Source organism: Zootoca vivipara, chromosome 7 (assembly GCF_965207765.1).
Source record: "Zootoca vivipara chromosome 7, rZooViv2.hap1.1, whole genome shotgun sequence".
Taxonomy (NCBI): domain Eukaryota; kingdom Metazoa; phylum Chordata; class Lepidosauria; order Squamata; family Lacertidae; genus Zootoca; species Zootoca vivipara.
The window spans coordinates 6,949,182-6,966,911 of NC_142590.1; the positions used below are offsets into that span (position 1 = coordinate 6,949,182).

Here is a 17,730-nt window from a genome sequence, read left to right on the forward strand (position 1 = left end):
TAACTGCAGAGAATTGCACATGCTGCTGCTTGCAGATCCAACGGACAGTGAGATCCATTTCTAGTTGAAGTGTTACTTAATTAAAAGAATCAAAAGCACAAGGTAGTTAGATGATAACAAACAAGGTTGGGGGTTCTCTAATTTGTTTGCTTCTGCAAGCTGTGTAATCAAATGGCTCTAAATTGCCATTCAAATAGCGTCAACCTATTGTTAAAAGGGCAGCGCAGGCTGGTTCTCATTCCTGAGACAGCTTCCACTTTCAAAACTCCCTGCGCACATATACCTATATTCTGCCCAAGCTTCCGTTTCATGCTCCGTGTGATCCAAAATAAAAGGAAACTGTTCTGTTACAGACGATTCAGAAGCTGGAGCTAAGAGGCCTCGAACTACCATCACAGCCAAACAGTTGGAAACATTAAAAAATGCCTACAAAAACTCCCCCAAACCAGCGAGGCATGTGCGGGAGCAGCTGTCTTCTGAAACTGGATTGGACATGCGGGTTGTACAGGTGAGCCAAATGGCACAATGCAGATGCTGTCCTCAACTAAGTAATTGATTGATCTACAGCATTAATTACTTGCCAGGTGGCATTAGCTGAGCTCATGCAGGAGACGTTTGTGTGTGGAAGCAGGAGGCAGCAGAAGTCCCTTTACCTGTGGGTTAAAATTCCTTGATCCTGCACTTCATGGGGTTGATAAAGCATATCTGGAGACTGCTAAGGACCTCAGATGCAGAAACAGAATGAAAGAAATGCATAGAATGTTAGGGCTTTTATGAAGATCTGTTGTGGAAGAAGGAATATCAGCTGTTGCAGTTTGTCAAGCAGCGGTGGGGAAATTTGCAAATCCCCTCACCTACACGATCCGGTACCTTTTACTAATCCTCTCCTCTTTTTCATCTGGCCACATTCAGAGAAGGTGCAGAAAGCAGCACCAGTTCAAACATATGCAGAGGTACGGTAGCTTTGGATGTGACATTAATTGCAAGGCTGATGAATCCTCCGATGGTTAGACACAACAATAAACCCTCTTAGATCTTTAGGGATATCAAAAGCAGCTCCAAGGCTTTCCTCCTAGCATGTGCTCCCATGTTAACTCTCACCCATCCTCCAAGGGATTTTCAAACTAACCGTACCAACTGAGCGTGTATAAGGCTTGTATTGTCACGGAGCTCCTCTTCAGGTAAACTGGCAGCTGTTTGTGTCACACTGCACTGTGGATCGTCTGGTTTGGCAGGAATGTTATTTATCTATGAAATTTCTTTTATGCCCTTCAAGGATCACAAAAGCACGGAACAGAGTAATACACAAAAACAATAACCCCAGATATTAATCTGCCTTGGGATTTTTTTTGGGGGGGGGGGAGCTGCTACAATGCCATTAATAATGGCATTACTTTACATTGGGAAACTATTCTACCTTTTTACAAACCACCTGGAGGTTTTTACAAAGGAAACAAAATTGTCTATAAATCTTGTGAAATAAATATTATTCCAATGCAGGTAATATTTTTAGGAATGCAGAAATTGAAGCTGAGAAGTAAAGTCCCATAATCGAGGCTGTAATAGAGGGAAGAAAACAGATGCCTGGCCACTTCCAGCTCTGTTGCAAGAAGCTAGGCTTCTCTCCCTCCAGCAGCCATTGCACCTGACTGCAGCACAATGGAGAGATCAGCTAACTCTTCTGAACTTTTCCACCTATTGGTCATCACACCAGACGACCGTGGAACCAAGAACTTGTGTCTGAGTTTGCTTGCTTCTTCCTCCCTCTTACACCATTTTCATTTTGTTTGTTCTGTTTGTCCTTCTGTGGTTATCTGTATGCAACCCTGGGAGCCTTTTCTTTGGCTTCAGGGTAGAAGTGCTACAAATAACGAAAGAAATCAATGTTATCTACCGTGTTTCCCACATTTTAAGACACCGTCTTATAATGATTTTACTCAAGAAAATAAGCCTATGGCTTATTTTCGGGGGGTGTCTTAGTGGTTCCTGCCTCCTCCTGCCGCGGCCGGCGTTGCTGCTGCTGGGCTGGCAGCACCCTGCGAAGTCAGGAGAAGCCAGCCAGACCGCTGGGGGGTTTAGAAAAAACGTCCGGAGCGCGTCCCAATGGCAGTGCTCCTCCTCACCTAATGGCAGTGCTCCTCATGTGCCGCAAAAGCCACTAAACAACTGGGGGGGGGTAGAAAGGCAGCCGGAGCGCAGCCCGATAGCAGCGCTCCTCACGCACCACAAAAAGGACACAGAAAGCTGCCGGACAGGGGGCTAAAAAGCAGTGAAGCAACGGCCACAGCTTTAAATGGCTCACAACGCCCCCCTCGCCGTCGCTAGGGCTGCCGAGGCTGGATCGTGCCTTTCATCCCGCGCCTGCGCTGCGCGCCGGATTTTGCCCAATCCATCGGGGAGCAGGGAGCGCTCAGAATCTGGCAAGGGGGGGTCTCTCTTCCCATTCGGGCGCCTGAGCATTGCCGCTTGAAAGGCTGGAGGCTCTCGGCAAGGTGGTCTAGAGGAGCGATCGCGGAGCGCTCCTCTCTGCAGCTGCCGGTTGCGGTGGCGGGCGGCAGACAAAAAAAAAAAGAGGCCAGGCTGCTGCGCTCCGCCCAGCGCTGCAGGGCGCTCCGAGCGCTTGGCGCTGCGGAGCGCTCCTCTTTGCAGCTGCCGGTTGCGGTGGCGGGCGGCAGACAAAAAAAAAAGAGGCCAGGCTGCTGCGCTCCGCCCAGCGCTGCAGGGCGCTCCGAGCGCTTGGCGCTGCGGAGCGCTCCTCTTTGCAGCTGCCGGTTTCGGTGGCGGGGCGGCAGGCAAAAAAGAAAAAAATAGGCCAGGCCGCTGCGCTCCGCCTGGCGCTGCGGAGCGCTCCGCTCTGCAGCCGCCAGTTCCGGTAGCGGGGCGGCAGGCTGCCTCGGGCAGGGAAAAAAAGAGAAGCTAGGCTGCTGGCTCGGGCGCGCGGAGCACCCCGAGCCTCTGAGAGCCAGCAGGACGAGGAGGAGGCTTGCCGGGTCGTCGCCCAGCAGCGCGCGCGGAGCGCCCCGAGCCTCCGGCAGCCAGCAGCAGCAACAACAATCCCAGAGGCTCGGGGCGCTCCGCGCGCGCTGCTGGACAACGACCCGGCAAGCCTCCTCCTCGTTCTGCTGGCTCTCAGAGGCTCGGGGTGCTCCGCGCACACTGCTGGATGCCGACCTGGCAAGCCGCCTCCTGCTCTTGCCGGCTCCCAGAGGCTCGGGGCACTGCACCATGCCTCAGCCCCCACAGCACTGAGCGCGCCTCCTTCGCCTCCTCTTCCCTCAGCGGTCTCGCTCCTCGGAGGTATGGCTTATTTTCGGGGTATGGCTTGTATTTCCTGAACGCTTAAAATCCTGCTATGGCTTATATAATGACTACGTCTTAAAATAGGGGAAACACGGTATGGCAGAAGTAGGGCTTGAATTCAGATGCAGGAGATCAAATTGCTGCTCTCTGCCCACTGAACCACACTAGAGTTCTCTGCTTGGATGGGACTCTCAAGGCTTGTTTTTTTCCTCCTTTATCTCCTACGGTTCCAGGTCTGGTTTCAAAATAGAAGAGCCAAAGAGAAACGCCTGAAGAAAGATGCTGGGCGTCACCGCTGGGGCCAGTTCTACAAGAGCGTCAAGAGGAATCGAGGCGGCAGCAAACATGAAAAGGAGAGCTCTGCAGAGGACTGTGGGGTTAGTGATAGTGAGCTGAGCTTCAGAGGTAGGCATGGGGGAGAGCAGAGGCTGGGGGAAGGCTTGGCCTTAGGGCTGTCGTCCACAAGACAATGCAAACTTGCTCTACAAGGCAGATTGAACCACAGGCTCACATATGCTTGTGCCTAAAGTTGCCCTTGCTCAGGGATGGAGAACTTTTTTCAGACTGAGGGCAACCTTTTGCGTGCTGGTGGTGGGCAGTGCAAGAGAAAAAAGCAAGCCGTAGGGTTTCTCTACATATAAACACTTCCATCCATTTACGTGAGAGGCATTATCGAGTTCAAGGACAGAATATACCCATAAGACAAAATTGCTTGAGGGAAGCACACAGCAGAGCCAACGCGAGTCTTGGGAGGGCTGCTGTCAGGTTGTCAAGTCCTGAGGTTCCCCACCCGTTTTAGTCTATGTTGGCTACAAAAGCAGTGGCATGAAGGAGGCTTGGGATTTCCCCTCTTCGACGTAGAATCTCCCGTACAGAAGCATTGTACATTGGCCACCCAAAGGAATGGGTTGCGTGAGGGGTATGCCTATCTAGGCATAGGCCGCAGTCCAAATGCAACATTCTACATGCAGTGGAGAGGGCAGCAAAATCCAACCTTTGCTTTCATGCCCTCACTGTGTGCAGGCTGCCCAATTCAAACGACAAATTGAACTTCTGAATTGTTTGTTATAATGAAGTTCTCCGATGGGAGCTGAATTTGCTGTTTTTTTGTGACAATTCCCCCCCCCCCAAAAAAACAACAACCACTTTGCTATATGCATAGTCTTTGACTGACTGGAGAATGGCTGGGTAAATCATCCCATAGGCATCTGGTGAGTAAACTTGGAGCCTCTGGTATCACCATTGGATTTTTAGTATCAAACAGATATGAACTCCAGTACCCAGAGAGAATTATTAGTGGGAGTTGCAAGGCAGAGAAGGCCCTACATGTGGCAGTGGACCTGCAAAATGGTGCCGTGTGGAGTGCTCCTGTTCAGGATTGAATGGGCGGTATGTGACCTTCCCACCCCAAACATTTCTGTGCTGACATCCCGTGAGAGAACACTTCTCATTGGCTTTTCACGGGGATTCTTCTCACATTAAAAGCACCTGTGTTCTTAACAAGATTCAAAATCATTAGCCAAAACAGGTTGGAAACAGAACATGCTTCCTTAAGAATGCATAAACATTTGCTCAGAAGGTAATGGCAACTGTTTGGAAAGCTATCGGTAATTTGCAGCCTCCCCATAAGCCAAATTCCATAGGCATTTATATTGTACAGATTGTAAATTTATTATACATTTGAGTTTTCTTGTATGCTGCTTAAATGTCCCGTCCCCCTTAAAATTAAGCTGTTTAGAAATGGACTTAAATAACTGCCTACACAGTCCATTTAGAAACCTACTTTTGCACTTGTAGGGCCCTGAGCTAGACCAAGGGTATGTTGAGAATTGCAGCCTGAATTACCTGCTTCAAACATCTCATCCCCATTATTTAAGGTATTTAAGGCTAATGAAGATTTTTTTTAAAATATAAAAAATAACCATAAACAACAAGAAGTGTAACCAATAATAAAAAGAGGAAAAAAGAAGAGCCAGACCAACCCACCAAGTAACACATATTTTTAACCTCTTATTATAAAAATGTTTCCATACTGCCACTATCATAAAATCTAAGGGTGGTATACAACAATAATTCATAAAAGCACCATTCAAACAATACAGTTAATAATTAAAGAGGCAGGCTAATCCTAACGATAGATAAATAGCAGCTGCAAAGGCCTGTTGGCATAAAAAGGTCTTGAAAAGATGCTTGGAAGTCAACAAGGAGGCTTGCTGTTTAATCTCTACTGGAAAAGTGTTCCACAGCATGAGACTGACTAAATGTCTCAGGTCTCTTAAACATAAGCAGCGCTTTTTCAGATGATCTCAGTGATTGAGCTGGGATATAAGGAGTCCTTAAGATATCCAGGACCAAGTTGCTCCGGGCTTTGTGCATTGCCATGAGAATCTTGAACTCTGCCCGGTAGCATTTGAAGACTGAAATCTTATACTGTTACCTGGGAGTAAAGCCCAATGAATTGAATGGGACTTATGTCTTGGTACACACAAATAGAACTTTGTTGCATAAAACCTGGCAGAATAAAGAGATATTCACAGACATGCAAGGCCATATAAACTTGATTGCCTTTACTAAAGCCAGATCCAATTTAATTAAACCTCCTCCCTGTTTTAAGGTTTGGAATTTCCCCTTCCTTTTAAATGTGAAGGTGTCTCTGTGTGTGCATGGAATGGCCTTCTGCTGGCACAATGGGACTTCACCTTCCTCTTCCTCCCCACAAATCTCCTCCAGAGGGCTGGGGACCCTTTGGAACAGATCTGGGAGTGTGCATTTCCCATAAATCTGCTTGTGAAATGTTAGATCCCACTGGAAGTTTTGTGTGGTGTTCTGTGTGCATTTTTTATGTGGTGTTGTGAACCCTCATTAAAACAGTGACGCCACAAGATGGGTCTGTTCAGTTGTGGCTGATGAAAAGGTAGAATCTTAAAAAACAAGCACCAGCTGAAAAACTTAGACCCTGTAAGTCCCACTGATGACAATGGCGGGGTGTGTGTGTTTAGCCTAGGCTTAACTCTGCCACTGAAATAAACTGGACTTTAAGCACTTTGTTTGGCCATCTAATGCCTTAAATACACAAAGGTATGTGCTGAATCAGCAAGTGAATCAGCAAGAAATAAGTTGATGGGAGATTAACCAAGTAGTCAAATAAAAATGAGATGTGAGAAAGAAATGGTGGTTTAAAAATAAGTCAAAATAGTAAATGTATTTTTTAAGCAACAACAACACAACCATTTCCCACACAGGTACAATAGGGCTTTTTGTTACAGTTTGGCTTTTGATGCCAGTATAGACCTTTCAATGACACTGATGAATGTTGCAATGTAAATATCTCTGAGAAGTTCAGAACTACTGTTTGCGCAGAACATTTAAAACATGTCAGTCTTTCATCATCTGCACTGCTTTGATTAGTCTTTTCCAGAAGTGGGCAGTGGAGCATGTATGAGGCTTCTCAGTCTTTGGATTGTCAGAACTTCATAACTGCCACAAGAAGAAAGGGAAATCAGTTAATGTAGCTCTACAGCCAATTGGAGTGGGGTTGATCCTGTTTTATGATGCGGCAGGTGTGCTTGAATAAGCCTTAAAAATAAGGTCACAAAAGTTACTAGCCTGTGGCAACATTTACTAGTCTGCTAGGTGCTGAAGAGGAGACAGTTCTGCCCTGCCTGTGGGTTTCTATGCTGTCCCAGGTAAGGTCCCTCCCTTGCCAGGCTAGTAACATTTTTACAATTCTCTGTCGCCTACCAGCTACCAGACAGGTGATTAGATACAAAGCCAGCTTAAATCCATTGGCATCAATGGACTTGAGAACGGTTGGCTGTCTTGGATGGGGCTGGAATTGGATAGATGACAGTGGTACCTCTACTTACAAATGTGTGTTCGGAACGCATTAAATTTGTAAGTCGAAAAAAATTGTAAGTCGAATCCCAAAGGAATGCATTGGGAGAAAAAAATTGTAAGTAGAAGCAACCCTATCTAAAAATTCGTAAGTAGAAAAAAATCCTATCTAAACCGCATCCAAGATGGCGGACGGAGCTCCGTTTGTAAGTAGAAACATTCGTAAGTAGAGGTGCCACCGTACCTGTGTTCTTCTTTTTTCCTTTCATGGCAAATGTATGCAGTGCTGCACTTAAAATGCTGTTTTCCTTGCTTTGTTTACAGAAGACCAAATCCTCTCAGAGCTTGGCCACAACAACAGAATTTACAACAATGCTGGTGAGGTGGCTAGTGGACAGCTAATGAACGGTACTTTCTCAATGGATGGGACTGGACAATCGTATCAGGACTTGAGGGATGGAAGCCCCTACGGAATCCCACAGTCTCCCGCTTCCATATCATCCCTTCCATCACATACTCCGTTGCTAAATGGCCTGGATTACACAATGGACAATAATTTAGGAATAATGGCACACGGAGGGCAGGGGGTGAGTCAGACACTCAGAGCTATGGCTGGAGGCCCAACCTCTGATATTTCTACTGGAAGCAGCGTTGGTTATCCAGACTTTCCAACAAGCCCTGCCTCTTGGCTTGATGAAATGGATCATCCTCCTTTTTAAAACTTCGCACTCCCTTCAGTTTTGCCATATCCCCACTTGCTCTCTGGGGCCTGAAAGCATACTAAAAAAAACAAACAGCCACCCACTGAGGGACGGCAATCAGACTTCAAGGATCACAGGCGTGCCATTCAGAGAACATTTCCATTATTTTAAAATGGGAATCCACTATTTGTTTCCTGTAGAGCTGAAAGAAAACATGGTATTAAGATATATATATATTTGCTTTCTGTCTGAAAGAGTGGGACATAGGAGGCACTGCTCCTGAACAGAGCACATTGGTGTGTATAGTATTTGTATGACTTTAGGGGTGCCAGCTGTAGTAAATAAGAGTTTCTTGACTCTTTCCATAGAGCTCTGCTGTTGAATGCAACGTTAGCACATGTTGAAATGACTCAACATTTTGGCCTCTGGCAGCTCCACATCAGCTCTCGTGTGGCATGGCCACTGTCCTTATTTGCTCACCTCTAGTCAACCAATGGAAATGCAATATTGCTAAATCCAGACTTGACTGCTGAAGGGATGGAAAGTTATTGGGAGATTGCAATTTCCCCCTTCCCCCCTTCTGTATTTTCTTCCTCACCCAGTCCTGCAGCTGCTTCACATTTCCTTGGCTGTTTTGGTATATCTTTGCCTTATGCAGGATAAATGGTGGGGCAGCCACAGGTGGTTTTACTTCCTACCTACATTGCAGCCTTTAAGCATTTGCAGTTCGCAGCATCACAGGGGCTGTTGCTGCCTTTTCCTCTCTTTTCCCAACCTCTGTACCAACCGGCAAGGCACAGCACCAAAAACAAGCCAGATACAATTTTATCTCCTACATTTGAAACCCTTCCCAGCCACCAAGCCATGCCTGTCCTGTTTTCAGCTAGGGGAGAGTAGGTGCCATTGTGATCAATTGGGCAACGTGCTTCAGAGGAGCTGAGAGGAAAAATTGATTTTGCATAGGCTAGAAAAACCTGCACCACAGGTGGGTCACAGGGTGATTACAGCAGTTATTTTCTTGACTTGCGGGGATCACTGATTATAACCACTGCAAGAGCAGTCCCTTTACCTTGGGACACTTTCCCTCCTTTCATGTGAAGAAGAAGATCGATGATCAACAACAACAACAACAACAACAACTCTCTCCACAATGCACAATTTTACTGGACTTGTAGTCCCCATCAACTATGTGAGCATGCAAGGGTCCAGCATGGGCAAAAAGTCCGCTGTAGGCCTTTAACACCGTCTCCGCTACTCCAAGGCTGCATTCTGTATACAAGTCAAGCACAAGGCATATTTTGTCTGATCAGAAATGAAAAAAGGAGTCTTAAGTTTATAGGAAATTGGATTACAAAGAATTTGACAATGCCTATAATCTAGTGCAAATTCCTTTGCTGTCTCATTATTTCAGCACGTTATAATATGGCACCATGCTAAATGACACATTTTTAATGCTATTGCTATGCTGCTACCAGTTTTTGAGGAGACAAACCTTTAGAAGATTTAAAGCTGTTCAAAATTCACCCGCCAAAGAAAGCTTCATAGCAGGGGTAGGAAACCCGTGGCCCTCCACTTATGGTGTTTATCAGCCCCAGGCAGAAGAGCCAATGGTCAGGAATGGGAGCTGTCCAACAACGACCTCTGGAGTGCCATGGGATTCCCCACCCCTGCTTTCTAGGGTGGGAAGACTATGAAAAGACCGAGAAAGAAAAATAACATGACAATCATATGGTGCAAGACATTAGCCAGAAACCAGATGTGTCAAGAGGGTTTCATAGACTATCTGAGATCAGAGTTGTTTAACTTTTCACTGAAGCAGTTTTGTGAACAATTTGAACTTTCTTAGAGACTCATACACATTCCAAGCCTGCCTCACATACCTCAGTATTGCTTTGTCCTTATAACTACTATAGTCTTATAACCCTTCTCAATTATTTGAGAATCACAGAAAACTTCTCTTAACACCGTCTTCTATAAATTGGTTACTGTTTGCAGACATAGCTCAGGGAAGAACTATGTCTTTCCTTGCATTTCCAGACAATAACTTGCTATATTCACTGAGTAAAAGGAGCAAGGTCACATGAGTGTAACGAGAAGCTGAGAACTGGCCCATGCATAGGTGTTCAATATGTGATTACTTTTTTGTGAATGAGCAGTCACAGATCATACAGGTAGATCAGTTTTAGCACCTCAAGCACAATGATTGCCAATGAGTTTACACACACACACACGTGTACCAGTCTTACATGTGCAAACTCTCAATATTCTGTCCCTGAACTAATAGGGCGGTAGCCAACTATGTCATACCCCGAGTATGACACTGAAATATTAGCAATGACTACAACCCATAGAATTGTAGAGTTGGAAGAGGCCACAAGTGTCATCTAGTCCAACCCCCTGCAATGCAGGATTCTTTTTGGCGAACGTGGGACTCAAACCCACAACTCTTGAGATTATGAGTCTCATGCTCTACCGACTGAGCTATAGCACAGTCAATGCCTAAAAAGAAGCTTTCACTTGCTCTTGTGGGGTTTGGGGGCCTATTTTGAAATCACAGGAGAATGGAACAAGACACAGTAAAATGCTAAAGGAACATAGCAGCTTTCAACATGTTATCGCGAAAGATATAAACAGAACTGAGTTAGGCAAGGGATTTCTGCTGACTTCCATAGCTGCCATTCCATAATCAAAACAATCTAATGAAAAGAGAACCCGCAATGTATCTGTTGAAAGTCTCCAGATTACTACTGACTGCTTTTTAAAAACAACAACAAAACACACACATATTTAATTGGAATTCTGCCTCCACTGTGAAAAATGTTGCCCCTACAAGATTTTGCGGGGGAAAGCGAAGGCTGCTTTCTGTTTCATGGAGCTGGTAATAACTTGGACTTGTGTGTCTTTCTTTAAAAAAAAAACTTGTGCAGTTTTGCCAAGCAATGTACACCATGTGAAAGATGACTACTGATCCCATGTAGAATGAGCTCCACATCTCTCCTGACCACACTGTCTCATTTTCAATCAAAATTTAGGAACATTTCCCTTGAGTTGGTATTTGATTTACCCCCACTACGTTTATTAGTGGTAAAAACAGTGGTAAAAGACTATGCAACCCAATGAGGATCAGACTGAAGGTACAAATGACCAAGCGTAAGTCCACTGTGCCACAGCTAAACAGATCTCTGTCATGTTTCTGACAATATATGCACATTTTCAGTACAGTGATGCCTCGCAAGACAAATGCCTCTCGCAACGAAAAACTCATTGTGTTTTGCGATGTTTTTGGTGACTTGCAAGACGAAGTTTTCTATGGCCATGCTTCGCAAGACTTTTTTGCGGGTTGTTTTTTTTTGCTGCGGTAAACCGCGCTTCGCAAGACGAAATTGTCGCAAGACGAAGCGACTCGCGGAACGAATTAATTTCGTCTTGCGGGGCATCACTGTATCTTCCTTTAAGATACTGTAACTCTATAAACTATTTCTATGTCATTTGTTACCATGACCCTTTACAATATCAAGACTTATTCAGCTTCATTACTGAATAGCTTTTCTTTTTCGGTTCAAGTGAGAAAGCAATTATTCCAGTATCAGCCCCACACTCTGCTGAGATCAAGCTGTTTTATCCATATTGGAGTCACAGACTGCAGAACTTAAAATAGGTACAAAAAGGGTTTTTTGCAGGTGTTTTTTCATTTTAACTTTCATCCCCCCTGCAAACATTCATCCTATTCAAGCCTGTCAATATATGCTTGCACGTGTTCATGTATGTGGAGCTGATTACTCTGAACACAAGACAAATCTCTAGAAGGTGCTTGCATGGGATTCATGCATCAGGCTTTGTTAAAACCGTGACAAAAGGAAATGTGGCAATGTTTAGTTCACGTATCTGTGAATATTGTAGGTGTTGGGGGATTTTCTCTCTCTCTCTTATAAATAAACAATGAGTAACACATGGCATGCTCATGCCAAAACTTAAACACTTTCAAGCCCTTGCGGTTTCAGTGGGAGAGATACACAAGTGCTCAAGTGCCATAGTTCCCTTTAAGTGAAAAGCAAGCCTCTGACTGAAATGAACACAGCTTATTTTTTCCACTGAAATTATGCCAAAGGTTTCTTCTGCAATTATGCCATTTCCCCCATCATTCTCATTGCCTGTATAGCATAATTGCATGCTTTACACCAGGCTTCCTCAAACTCGGCCCTCCAGATGTTTTGAGACTACAATTCCCATCTTCCCTGACCACTGGTCCTGCTAGCTAGGGATCATGGGAGTTGTAGGCTAAAACATCTGGAGGGCAGAGGTTGAGGAAGTCTGCTTTACACTGTCAAGGACTGCAAATGCCCTTGCACCATTTCACCCTCTTCAGTCTTCACAATTCCTTTAGTCTAAAAACAAAAAATAAATCAGTAATGATGGGTTGCCTTTACCCATTTGGGAACAAAAACAAACAACAAAACATACATTGAGGCAAAAATAAGCTTGGGAAGAACAGCAGAAATACCTGTATGTTGTACGAGACTAGAATTTAACTAGGAGTATGTTGTGGAGGATACCTTTAAATACATTATGAACTATTCACAAGTGAAAATTACAAGTGTGGGAACAGTGCTAGAAATAATTTTGACAAATGTTTGTTCAAGATGCAATGATACAGAAACAGTAGCAAACTGAGAGACCACAAACAAAACCCGGAACAAACTTTGCATCCTTCTGCTGCCCAGCCAAGATCCCTTTAAAAATCTTAGCTTCCATATGGCACAGGTATACTGTATTTTGGTTTACAATGTGTTATCAAATCTTTTAACGAGGAATTTGATGCAGCAAAGAATAGGCAGGCTATCAAGTCTGTGAGAATGATGAACATTAATACTGATTTGCTTCTGTGTACTTCATTTTCAATTCCTGATTATCAACTCCAGCAAAATCAATAAGGAATTGTGTGCATCAAGGCTGAATTAACAAAAATCTGCATGCATGCATGCAGATGGTGCTCTGCCCTTTGGCTGGATTGTTTACCTCTGTTACATCTTTCCTTCAAAGTTCAATAGAAATTATATGTACGCCCCCACTCCATTAAACCTCAAGTGTAATAGTCAGAGGGGTAGAATGGACTTATAAACTCTACTGGATGCAAAAGGGCATCTGTGTACATTGATGCCACACCCAGAACACCACTGCTAAGGTATCAACAAAGCTACTTTTCTGCAACAATTGCATGTGTATGACAATTTATCAATCTGACATCAAATGAGAGAAATGTTTGCTCTTGAAACTTTCGTTTAGACGATCAGTTTGCATCCCAGTTTTATTAACTTGATTAAGCTTAAGTTACAACCGCTTTGCCATGAAGTGTCTAATAAAGTTTGACATTTTCTGGAGGATTTAAGAACATCTGCCTGAAATTGTTCAGATGTAGAGAGAATCATGCAAATTGATTACTGCATGTTCTTTGCCATCCATGTCTCCTTAATAATCCCTGAAGAGCTTAGCATAACATTTTACCTGCCTTTGCAATATTCCAGCCTTGTATAAGGTCTCAGTGTTTTTGACCGGAACTCCTCTTCTATGACTTTAGCTTTCACGTGCACTCGTAACGCAGCTAAGGCTGGTATATTTGTGGGAAGGAAATCCATCTTCCTGTTAAGAGCACTGCATTTCAGGACTCGGAAACAGTGCTCAGAGGACTAATTCACAGTTTAGTGTGAACTTGTTGTATGTTATGACCTGTTGCTGCAGGGCTTTGGCCATGGTTGAAGCTAAAAAAGAAAAAGCACACCACTGGCATGTTGTCTATTTCACTTGGGTTTGGTTGTCGTCTTTAAAAACAGAAACAAACAAAAAAAAGAACAGGATTTGCTCCTAACCGCAACAAGGAAGCAAATAATGCAAAAGCAGAGGTCAGAATTAGCATATTCACATTGCTCGGTAAACACAATGCTTTCCTAAAGCACATGGGTGACTTGTAGCTAGTGCTGTGGAATAAGAAGGCATCTTTTGTACCTGAAGAGACGACACACAGACTGTGTGCATGATGGTGTCATGAGCTCATCAGGCATTCCATCCAATAGCTTCTCTGTGTAGACATGCAAGCACAGAACTCCTTAGGGGAGGGAAAAGACCAAGAACAAACTCAGCATCTTGGACTCGGTAAAAATGAAGCTGTCCACTTTTTGTTTTTGAATACAGTTTCAAGCAAGAAAAATGACAAGAGCAAGGCTGATGCATTCCTTACATCTCCCTTCTACCCCACCACGGACAGCTCCCTGCAGTTATACATTTTGTACAGTTCTAAAGAAACCTATTTATTGCCATGTGTCTCTGGAAAAACACAAAACAAAACCTGGCCAAGTTTCTTCGTATATGCCTCATGTGTGCTGGCATGAGTTGTATGTAAAAAAGAAAGAAAGTTCTATGTAAAATAAATATGAAAAGTTCTTTAGGATTCAAGTGCCTTTTTCTGTGTTCTATCAATAGTTTAAATTAGAGCAACAAAAACTTTGCTTACAGCACTGACGTACTTTCCCCAAGGATCTTTTAAATATATCACATTCACTACACAACTGAAAAGGTTTTAGACAGCACCTAGCACCCCTTGGCTTAAATTGACCCGCTAGCACCCAACCTCTTTCTTAGTAGAACTGTAGGACACAGTGAAGCTCTTATTTCTTTTTACAGGATGATACGGATAAATAACCAGCTTACCAACTGGTTACAAGATTTTGCAAATTGTTTGTATTCACCCATCCCATCATGCCCATATACAGCTCAGACAGCTATGCAATGAGGGATGGATCTGCAGCCTTACATGGATAAAGGAAAAGAGTGTGAAGTTAAGCAGCCCAATGTATTTGCATTATGACTACAACTTCCATCCTCCAAAGGATGCAGAAGTAAGAGCTGTTAGACAGTGGAATGGTCTCCCTCGAGAGGTTGTGGACTCTCCTTCCTTGGAGGTTTTCAATCAAGAGGTTGGGTGGCCACCTGTTATGGATGCTTTAGCTGAGATTCCTGCATTGCAACTCTACAATTCTATGATTCTTTGAACATTTAGAGGGCCACAGATTCATCATCCCTGTTCTACAGATTATTTATTCCCCCAAATCCCCCCTTTCACATCCTGTACAAGGACATATATTTGGTTCCAATCTCAGAAAACACAATCTGGAGCTAGCTAGCTTAATGGGGCCAGCAGACTTTCAACAGACTAATCAACTGACTAATTAGCTTCTGTGTTTAATTTCAATCAAGACTTCCTCATGTTGAAACACAGAGAAGTGATAAAATATATTACATTATGAGGGTTGGCAGAGATCAGATACTTATTTTCAGATGCCCAAGTTACATAGGTTGAGGTTTATCACCAGAGATTCAGTTATCTCCATGCAGCAACTGGCTGAATCATACCAGTCCATACCATTTAAAAAAAGAGAAGCATGTTGCTTTTCTATTCTCAGAGGCGGTTTTGTTTTGTTGTTGGTGGTGATGATTCTCATATAGTGATGCACATTTTACCACAGTTGTCACTATTACTAAATTTTATTTGGGCTCTAATGTGAAATTTCTTCCCACATTTTTTTGTTCATCACTTGTCCTCTTGGCAGCATGTGATCTGGCCATGGAACCTTTAGAGAATCAGAGTACAGGTTCTCTCCCACCCTGAACTCATACAGGGCGGGAACCTCTCTCTCTCTCTCTCTCTCTCTCTCTCTCTCTCTCTCACACACACACACACACACACACACACACACACACACACACACGACAAAGAGACATAATAATCCTACAGAACCAGAAACAGAATTAAGCATTAAGTCATCAAACCTTCCCCAGTGACTCTCAAAGTTTTTGCTTCCATTCTAGTCAGAGAGCTACTTGCTCTCCAGTTCTGTGAGTCAAGAAAATGGACCAATTTTCTTTTCAGGGAATTCTAAGCTGTATCAGCCTTCGAAGCTCAGGCTTCAGAGATACTGGGCCAAGGAACACTCTGAAGCTGTGTATCTGGGCTCTTCATATACACCATGTTGGCTTTATGTATTTTAATCATTTTAACATTTAATGCTTCTCAATTAAAGTGATTTCCTGGAGTAGATGCCAGGCTTAGTTTGAATATGCATTAACCATTTTCAGTATCGGTAGTTAAAGGCACCAGAGGATTTAAACAGCAATCCAGGGGGCTGTTTGGGGAAAGGTTTGGCTGAATAAAGCAGATTATAAACAATAATATATGCCTTCTCAATTTTTTTTCTTCTTTTTTGGAAGGGCTCCAACTTCACAAACAGTCCTAAAGTGCTATAAACATATTCAGGCCTAAGCTCTGAGCTCTGCAAATGTACTTTGTGAAAGGTGTGGGCACTGCAGCTTGCCACTTTGCATCTGGGCACGCAGCAAGCATGTGTTATTTCGAGAGAGCCTTTTAGTACACAAGATGTCCATCAGAGAGAACTTCCCTTGAAAATATAAAAATGCCAGAAAGGATAACCTTCAGCACGAAAGAATAAATCAATCCTGGCTTCTGGGCAAAGTGGCTGCTTCTGTGGTGCCAAGGGACCACAGAAAGGTGACTGTTGTGCTCTTCAGTGTTTGCCAACTTCTCCACAGCACAATTCCAAAACTGATGACTGATTTCACGAATTTGGCAGAGAGGGGGAGTAGTTGCCAACCATGCAGCAGTGACCATTCTTGTCATGCCTTTCTCCATGCACCAAAATGTAGCTGTCACAATACCTTAGCTGCACAATGATTCCAGCAAACATATCTTTGGATCTAGTTTCCATGGGATGAAGAACCACCCAAACATTCTTTTGGTGTGTGAGAAGTGATTTAACACGGGACTGCTAATTCAACTAAGAGTTTGCCATACAGATGGCTGTATGCAAATATAGGAGATAACATGCCCAGTTCTGAGAAAAGGCTTATCTGTTCTGACAGATTGTTATGTGTCCATCACACTTATTTGTGCATATTTTTCAGACAATTGTACAACCTTGCAAAGAAATCAAAAAAAGGTGGTTTAAAATGCACATCACAGGGGTGGATGCTGAGAGGGGAGGAAACCCCTTAGCAAACAAGATGGAAAATGAGCTTGCCCAGTCATCTTCGGACAGGCAGCAACAGGCAAAGGTAACCTGAGCAATGGCAAGAGGTAGGCACAAAGACAGAGCCACTACCATTCCACTATTAAAGATGAAATTAGGAATATAGGTGTCCACCACTGCCTACATTTCATCTTCTCTGATTTATGCTCTTTAAAGCTTTGCAACCTCGTCTACATCAACCATTTCCGGTAGCATCTACACAAATACTAAAATATTTTCAGTGCAGACCCTGCAGCAGTGAAGAAGTAAAATGGACCTGTAACTTACTTGTACAGTGACAGAGGATAAGGGCGTAGCTGAACACTCCTATCAGTCCTAAAGGATTAAATTCTTGCAATGTTATTTATTTCTGGTGCATATTCAGTCAGCCAGTGGACACTGGTGGATACTACAAAGTTACCAGCATACTTACTCACGTTGCATGCCAAAGAAAAGCTTTCCTCTCTTCTGATTTTCTTTCCGCAGAGAAGTTTCTAACCACATCAGCTCCTCAAACTGTTCTAGCAATCCAAGCACTATAAACTGTAAGCTGCAAATCAGTAATATTTTTCTTCCTCTCTTTCTGGATTCGCAGTCATTTAATATTTGATTTCATACTGCCTTTCAAAGATGCTTTAGTCTTCATAGTTTTTTAAATAGCTCCGTCAGTTCTCTTTCAGTAACTCTAGAACACGAGGTGATTACGACAGGACAATTAAAAACATCCAAAGTAACATTCCAGAATGTTCAACACAAAATCATGCTGCTGTTTGTGCAACTGATTTCACATGAAAGGAAGAAAAATAGCAATTCGGAAACAA

The 17,730-nt window shown here is 43.6% G+C and overlaps 1 protein-coding gene across 1 annotated transcript in view; it reads left to right on the forward strand.

The window, feature by feature from the left end:
• LHX4 (LIM homeobox 4) overlaps positions 1–9,221 on the forward strand; it is a 46,876-nt gene extending 37,655 nt beyond the window's left edge. The window contains exons 4-6 of the mRNA XM_088673578.1: positions 354–508; positions 3,534–3,705; positions 7,459–9,221. Coding sequence (XP_088529704.1) covers positions 354–508; positions 3,534–3,705; positions 7,459–7,853 — 722 coding nt within the window. The 3' untranslated portion in view covers positions 7,854–9,221. The remainder of the gene's footprint in view (positions 1–353; positions 509–3,533; positions 3,706–7,458) is intronic.
• The last annotated feature ends 8,509 nt before the right edge of the window (positions 9,222–17,730 follow it).